Here is an 8,244-nt window from a genome sequence, read left to right on the forward strand (position 1 = left end):
ACTCAAACATCAGCAGTTCTTAGGTGAATATATGCTGCACTATAAATTAAACTTCACAATAACACTAAAACAATGTAGACCTGGTCAGCTGGCAGAAACCCGAGTCACACGTGACTCTATTAGCTCCAAAATCCATTCATGCAAACCAAAAGGAAATAATTATATTATTATACTATACAATATACAGTCCTTCACATCCATTACAAAAAGAACAGAAGATCAAAATAACATTCTAAAATACTGTGGTTACGTTAAACTGCACAAATAGATATGAAACTGGGTGTCAGCACCATGCTCTTACTTTTTAGCTACAGGCAGGGTGCCCTGGTTACAGGTGTCCAAATGTTCATGTGCGCTCTGAGGTTGTGGAGATAGTCTCTCATCTGAAATGAATTTCTCTGCAATATTTCCTTCTCTTTTCTGTCATTAGACTAAGCAAATTTTCTAGTCTGCTGCCGGGAGTGGGATACCTCTTTACTCGCTGACCACTAACTTGCTTGACATTGACAACGTAACTTCCTGGAACCTATGTTGATAAGACCTCTAAATAATTCAATAACAATCCAATTACAGATAATAGAGAAATAGAAAAGTCAAAATGATTTCCCAAAATATTCATAAGAAAATCATAAATTGTGCAAAGTATTTTAATAGATTACTTTAAAATTTCCCTTTCCACTAGGGGTTGCTGCAGCACCCTCAACAACCCCACTTCCCGCAGCCTTGAAAGGGCAGTTATTATTTCCTGAATAGCTGATTGGCTGATGGAACAAGCATTTTCTAGGATTCAGAATAATCCTTAAAGCGAGCCCACCCCTGAGCAAATTTGCTATTTTGCCATAGTAATTAGCCTTGCTTAAAAGGATTTCAGCTTTGTTGTCGGAACATTTCGATTTCTCTTCTATTACATATTAATTTATCCTATTTACTCACTATAACAGTTTTCACTCTGTTTCACTTTCAAGGCCACACAATTCTCTACAGGATGGTGTTTATAGACCAGACATAGCTTCTTCCCGTAACAAATCAGATTCTTTCTCAAGGTTAATTCATAACATTTTGCTCTTTAACCAAAGTGTTTGTAATTTGTTTTGACTTTGCCTACTTTTGCATTGTTGTAAGTAAGGTGGAACGAACGCTGCTCATGCAGAACAGGGCAGAATGTTGTGCCATAAGGGCTGTATGATGACTGTAATCTCTTTGCAAAGATATGAATAAATGTGCCGACTGAGTGAAATCCATCGATCTCCGTTTATTTAACTAGGATGAATAGTTGAATACTTTTTCCTATGACAGTTACGTCCCAGCTCGGTTCGGTCTCGTCACGGTTTCTAAAGGGTAGTGTAAATGCGGTAACCATCCTAGGGACCTGAACAGTCACTAAACATAATAGACCAGAATACCAGAAGTTTGGGGCCCGGGCTGACATGAATTCAGGATCACAGGAAAATAAAGAGTGATGTTTGCTGCTTGGTCATCCACCTGTCTATTGCGAGAGGATGGGACCAGGAGAGTGAAAACAGGTAGCATGCCATCATGTCTGGCCCCCATCATAATGCTATGTTGAATAATGTGACCAGCAGGGGGTGGGGGGTCTTGTTCTTTTAAACAAGATGCACCAGAACACAGACTAATTGGTACAAAAGTATTTTATTTAGCAAAGTCTATAAAACAATCCTCTTTTAAAACCACGGCTACTTGGTCCCTGGAGAGAAAGTCATGGAAACTAGACAATTTCAATTATTTCAAAAGAAAAGAAAATTAAACAAAACATGCAATGCAAAAGAAAACAAGTTAAAAAATCAAAACAAAAGGCAACAAACAAGTTAGTAATTTAAATAAACAAATTCAAACGGAAAAGTAAAAATAAAAGAAACACTCCAATGATGGAACGAATTGTCGTAGTCGGATTCCAATGGCCTTTCGGTGGGGCCAGAGAGCGATGTCCACCAACCAAGCCTGCCCAAACAGCAACAGAGTTCACAGGGCGCAGCCCAAACGAGCACTGGTAAAACAAGACAGCAGCGCTTCCAACGCTGCAGAGCAAAACAGAAATGCGGCCGGAGCGGGAACCAAATGCAAGCGCCACGCTGCAACAATCCCCAGCTGCAACCACAACGCCAGCAGGCAACGCTGCAGAAACAAACAGCAGGTATAGTACCCAGAACCCAACCATAATCCCAGCACGGATGGCCGAGATGGCACTTATGATCAGAGGTGAGCGATCAACAACACAGCCACTTGGGCAGCAGACGGAGAGCAGGGGAAACAAAGATACACACCTGTCAGCGGCCTGCCCAGCTATAAAGGCATCTGCCAGCCCACCAATCAGTGGTGCTCCTCGTGCTGCACCCGGTACAGAGTGGAGAGGATGGAACACCATCCCACCAAATTCATAATCTATAGGCTTAGATATAACAGAGCTGCTTAGATTATGTCAACTGAGGCCAGGAAGGACGTAGGGGGACTCGGAAGGCATTCAGGATTTAACACCCTTTAAAAAGAAGAAAGAAAAAAAAATCCAACAAAGAATCTGGAATGCTGTTTTTGTGTGCATTACGTAATTATGTGATCTCTTCAAAGATGTGCAGCATTTTTTTTAGGGAGGCTTGTTTGTTACATATTTTGAACAGTATTCACTATAATGGCTCCCGGTAGAATGTTCAGTATTTTCAATCCCAAAGTCAAATTCATGGCTGGTATTTCAAGGATAATGTTTTGAAACTGGTGATCAATCTTACTCTTTAAATGAAGGCGATGGGAAAATGTTAGTCATTTGAGAATTCCATCTATCATTAATGCCAGAATCTGTGTGTCACAAGGCTTTAGAGTAGAGGACTCAAATGCAGACTGCAACACAGTTGGCCTAGGTTTCATGGTACTTTTGATGCAGTCCTGGGGCCAAAAAAACAGATACAGGTCCAAATTCAAGCTGCATTTAAAAACACTCGTCTGGCACAAAGGAGAAAGGACAAAGATAAATTGGCAAATGGAAGCTGCATCAATAAAGACTACAAAGGCCAACAAACAAAGGAGGTTCAGAGGGCTGTACCATGAAGCAGGATTACTGGGTTAGCAAGACAAGTTCATGTTTAACCCTGACTTTCTGGTAACACAAAGCTGGAATCCTTTTAAGCGAGGCTAATTACCATGGTAACATAGCAAACTTGCTCTGAGGTGGGCTGGCTTTCCGGATTGAATCCTAGAAAATGCTCCACCCATCAGCCAATCAGCTATAATTGCCCTTTCACGGCTGGGGGAAGTGGGGTTGTTTAGGGTGCTGCAGCGACCCCTAGTGGCAAGAGGGAGATTTTAAAGTGATTTATTACAAATACCTTACACAATTTATAATTTTCATATGAATATTTTGGGAAATCAAACTCCCAGGCCTCTGTTAGAGGACCCGAGCTTGAGGGCGACACATACCACCCCACAAGGGGTGAGAAAATAATTGTATTTATATATATATATATATATATATATATATATATACATATATATATATATATATATAATTTCAAGTTTTTTGTTTCACAAACAAGACATTTTTCTTTGTCAAACATAAGTTTATTTTCAAACCTTTTGTATTTTTCAAACAAATACTCCCTGGCAATTCCTCAGGTTGAAGCCAGACACAGCGTTGTGTAATTTGTTGACTCTAGGAGGCGCTGGCATGGTGATGACTCTCTTGAGATAGCAGCGCCGCCTGCAGCAGTATGGGCAGAAAAAACTTGTTCAGTTACAACATTACAACATTAGCGAGTGTTACATTTTCCACTCTTTTTCATAGGTTTGATAGAATTTGTGTTATAGCATTTTAGAAAAACAGTGTACCAATATGCACTGTCAGAGAAGGTTTGATCCACGTAGGTGAAGAACTGACAGGTGGCGTCTTCATCACATTTCCTCTGACAGAGCTCTGCATCATCCATCAACTCTTTTTCAAAGTCAGAGCCCCGGAAATCAACACCTTGGTAAAGCTGCTTGACCCAGTCTGTTAGGAAAGATGTCAAATAAATGTTGTTGAAGTTACTTTCCCCACATAAGTCTACAGCTCAAGCATAAAGTCCACAGAATGTTGGCCATTCCCATGGGGCTGCAATGATTTCCCCCAATTCGGCACACAGTAACAGACGTAGAAGATTAATCTCAGATAGTGCACGATATGTTATATACTAAAGAAATAGGTCACTAGTTCCACACTGGGTGGAAGTGAATAAAAAGTAAAAGGAATGAAATTTAAGCTTGTCACATATGCATTATCTGTTGCCTACAAGAGAAAAAGGAATGCCTAGTGAATACTATATGGTTTAGCTCAGAAAAAAAGAGATTACTTCAGTTTCAAAGCAACAAAAGACAAAACACTATTTAGACATAAAATCTGTTAATTGCACAACTAACCCATGTAGAATCTGTTTATTCATTTTTATAATCTGAATCCAACAAAGAAAATACCACAACTGTTTCTAACTTCATTTAGGCTCTGAGGGAACAACAGTTTTATGAGGAACAACCACAAAAAATTAAAATAAATAACCCAGCAGCAGCTTAGTAATGTTTTTGGATGAATATTTTCTATGAATCCAGAAATCATAGCAGTAACCGTTATCATTATATTAGCCTAAGTCATGAACTGTTTGCTGATATGATTATGAATATTATATTAAAACTGTATTTTCCAAATAACCTTAAAACTTTAAATGTTTATCATAACTCATCCCATTAGATAAAAGATATGGGTGTAAGAAATAGCATTCACACTATTTATAAATGAATGCTTGAAATACTGTTTATATTTAATTAAGAGTTATTCATCTATTTTAGTGATAACAACTGAATAAAAAGTAATTGGGAAATGTTTTTTGCCTTAATTCATACATATGAAAAAACTCTTGATTTAGATTAAGAAGTCGTGTTTTACTGCATTCAACACACTGCAAAAAAAGTTTCCTTCACCTTGATCACCACTGTAATTAATGCTATATTTATTATATTTAACTTAGTAAAAATCTAGTTTAGAAATTGGAAAAGCGATTCTTGGAAACGAGGACTCTGGCTATCCTGTTAAAGAATAAAGTCGTTATAGGTACCAGATCTTTTCGGGGCCCTCTCCCTGCAGATGATGTCACAATATGACAACAGCACTCGAACAGACTGAATTGGTCCCGTTTCATATGAATCAAATCTTTCCTGAGGTCTCTGTTTATCATCACCTTTATTTACACTTATTTTACATTTATTTAGGTGACCTTAAGTAACCGAAAGTAGAAAAGAGTTACTCAGTTATTGTTTTCTAAGACAGACTAAGGTTTGCCATTTAAAAACGAAAGGTTTCAATACTTGCTTTTATTAAGATCTGAAGGCAGGAGAGGATAAGTGCAACATCTAACCCTAGCTGTTAATGTAGACTTGGTGTTGACATGAAGTTAAAACTGATTTAAAGGAGTTTAACCTGTTGAGCTAATGACCGTTTCTCAATATGTGTACTTTGCTTGTCACTACCTGATCCGTCCCGGAAGCACGATCCATTCCACGAATGCGCCATCAGCTCATTTGCATCCAGATATACGTCCAGCTCGTCCTCAATTTTATTTAATTCAAAATACCTAAATGACGTTTTTCCTTCCCAAAAAATAGTAAATATACTAAAATATAATAGAATCCTTTCTGTTTTATCACTAGTCTCTGCCCGATCTGCACCAGAAATGGGATCCTACGCTACTTCCGGTTGGCTAACGTTTTCGGCTTTGGATTTAAACATAAATCTATTCCTTTTGAGTTTTATGTTTTCGTTTTGTTTTAACCTTATTTTACATAGTGTGTAATCTCAAGAAAGAAACAACTAAAATGCAGATAATCATTGTTTAATCATATTTGCCGGACTGCTTTGAGCATGTCCCATGATGACGTCAGAGAAGCAGTTTAACGAAAAAAATTTTAAAAACCATAAAAATTGTCTCACAAAATTCATAAAATATTTTGTAAAGATGTGTATTAGCATTCTTTGGTGAGTGAAGGATAGAAATAAGTAGTTTTAGTATCATATTTACAGTATTTATGGACACCCGGATGTACATCTATATGCACATGCACAGGATGTGCTTCCGGGACGGATCAGGTAGTGACAGGGCTTTCTCATGTGCTCTTGAAACGTCATCAGCCTCAGCCCTGTACTGTTCCATTTCACAAGAACAGAAGAGCGAGAACTGACATATTCCCCGGATGTTGTTTCGGCCCTCCCTCTTTACTGGGCATGCATCAGAGTAGACCCTTGTTCTTGAGATTGACAGCTGCCTGCCCCAGCATGCACTGCAGCAGCAGCAGCTTCCAGTGAAGTGCTCAAAGTGTATCAAGCTAAAAGTTCTCTTTTCTGTTGCCGTTGTTCTATAAAAAAATGTTTTAAGATCATTTGAGGCGAGAACATTATACTTTTAAGCATCACTATATGGTACTATATCAAGCGTCACTTGATAAACGACCAATCACATTCTCTTCATTCACTTGTGTAAAGTCGTGCAACACTCGGGAGAATTCGGAACTGCAACGGTTGAAACAGGGGGTGGGGGTTAAGAGCGGGGGATCCAAGAGGAAAAAGGGTCCCAGCATTCTCGCGTCCTGTCTGCGCCACTGTCTGAAATCACCTACAATTTTGGAGAGGTGCAGCAGAGTGTCTGCGTAAGGGGCACATTTGTGTTCTCTGCGACACACATGTAGATGACCTGGTTTCTGAGAATAAACCAGCCTTAAGAATAAATCTGGCTGTCAAAAGCCACACTGGTTCACTAGCTCCCAACTCAGCACATGGACACTATGTTGTTATAAATGTCAGGGCCAACCACAATATGTTTTATATGTCATTCTGGAAACGTTCAGACAATCATAGCGTGCAACATCACCGACATGCGCAGGGCCTGAGCAGATCTTACCAACTAAGCAGATCTGGTACCTACACCATCAGTGATGGTCTGGATTTTACTTCAGTGCCTCTAGTTGCAGTAAAAATATGAAAAAATCCTTCCAGGGCCTCTGTAGGTAAGACATCTAGCTCACATGGCTGATAATTATTTAAACCAGAAAGCAATGCAAAATGTGTTCTTGTAAGCTTTTGTGTTAATCAGTGATACCTACTATCATCAAGCTGACAGAAGCGTGCAGGTATTCCTGATGTGGTTCCTTTTTTTGGTTTAGCTGTCAAGACTCTTTGATTATTCTTTAAATAACAACTAAAGTCGTCACTGTAGAAATACAAAGAAACAAAGAAAGAAAAACAAATGTCTTTTTAAATAAATCAATTGGGACAGCTAAGATAAAAGTATGATTATTATTACCTGCTGAAAGAGAAGTAGGTGCACTGTGGGTTAGCAGAACACAGGACCTGACAGTGTTCAGGAGAAACAGACTTCAGCTTCTCAATGTTGCTTCCTGGGATATCAGTGTTTGGAAAGAGCTGTTGCTGACATGCTGTAAAAGACACATACAGAACAATTACAAAAGAAAGATGGAAACTTCAACATTACACAATTCCCGAAGGGCCTTTTCTAAAACTGGCTTAGTTTTTAAATCAGAGTTAGTCGGCTAAGTATGGCTTATTTAGTTGTCATGTGTTGTTTCATAATGCAGGTTACCAGAGGATGACTCAGGTACTATGGCAACTGACTCGGTGAACTTAACCTGGTCTGTATACACAAGTTATAACTTACAACTGTAATAAAAAAGTTAAACACAATTTTATCTTTCACTTAAGCAAATACATATACCTTTTTTGTTTTCTGAAAATGATTTTTGGAGCGTTAAACAGCATCCCATTTTTTCATAGATCAAAATGACCTGTTTGTCTTCTCGTTCACACACCTACATGAACATCACCTTTTTCCTTAATGAACTCTTAATCGACTGCACGGCCTGTTTATGTGAGTGGCAAAACTGATTGGCTGAACATGCCTTGAATCAATTAAATTCAGCAAGTGAAGCATGCTTGAGGTGAAACCAAGTAACTCTGATTGACACATGGGTTGGGTCAGAAGTTGGTGTCTAAATCAAATTTTTAGAGCAAGTTTAATGAAATACCAACCAGAAGTTTACTTGTGATTTGCTTACTTGTGGGGAATTCTTGAGTCTGTTTAGTTTTTAGGGCAAATCCAGATGTGACTCCAGTCTTTTTTTCTACGATAGGAGTCCTTGGGATGTTCCAGCTGAATTTAAGGTGACACTTGTACCTATAAGATATAGATAATATATATATAT

At 38.6% G+C, this 8,244-nt stretch overlaps 1 protein-coding gene across 1 annotated transcript in view; it reads right to left on the reverse strand.

Moving 5' to 3' along the window:
- Window positions 1-3,560: 3,560 nt before the first annotated feature.
- The window catches only part of LOC107092602 (plasma kallikrein-like), a 7,546-nt gene continuing 2,862 nt past the window's right edge, over window positions 3,561-8,244 (reverse strand). The window contains exons 4-8 of the mRNA XM_015387165.1: window positions 8,098-8,216; window positions 7,329-7,461; window positions 7,129-7,235; window positions 3,835-3,994; window positions 3,561-3,706 (exon numbers count right to left, since the gene is read on the reverse strand). Coding sequence (XP_015242651.1) covers window positions 3,592-3,706; window positions 3,835-3,994; window positions 7,129-7,235; window positions 7,329-7,461; window positions 8,098-8,216 — 634 coding nt within the window. The 3' untranslated portion in view covers window positions 3,561-3,591. The remainder of the gene's footprint in view (window positions 3,707-3,834; window positions 3,995-7,128; window positions 7,236-7,328; window positions 7,462-8,097; window positions 8,217-8,244) is intronic.

Source organism: Cyprinodon variegatus, unplaced genomic scaffold, assembly GCF_000732505.1.
Source record: "Cyprinodon variegatus isolate N-32 unplaced genomic scaffold, C_variegatus-1.0 Scaffold387, whole genome shotgun sequence".
Lineage (NCBI taxonomy): Eukaryota > Metazoa > Chordata > Actinopteri > Cyprinodontiformes > Cyprinodontidae > Cyprinodon > Cyprinodon variegatus.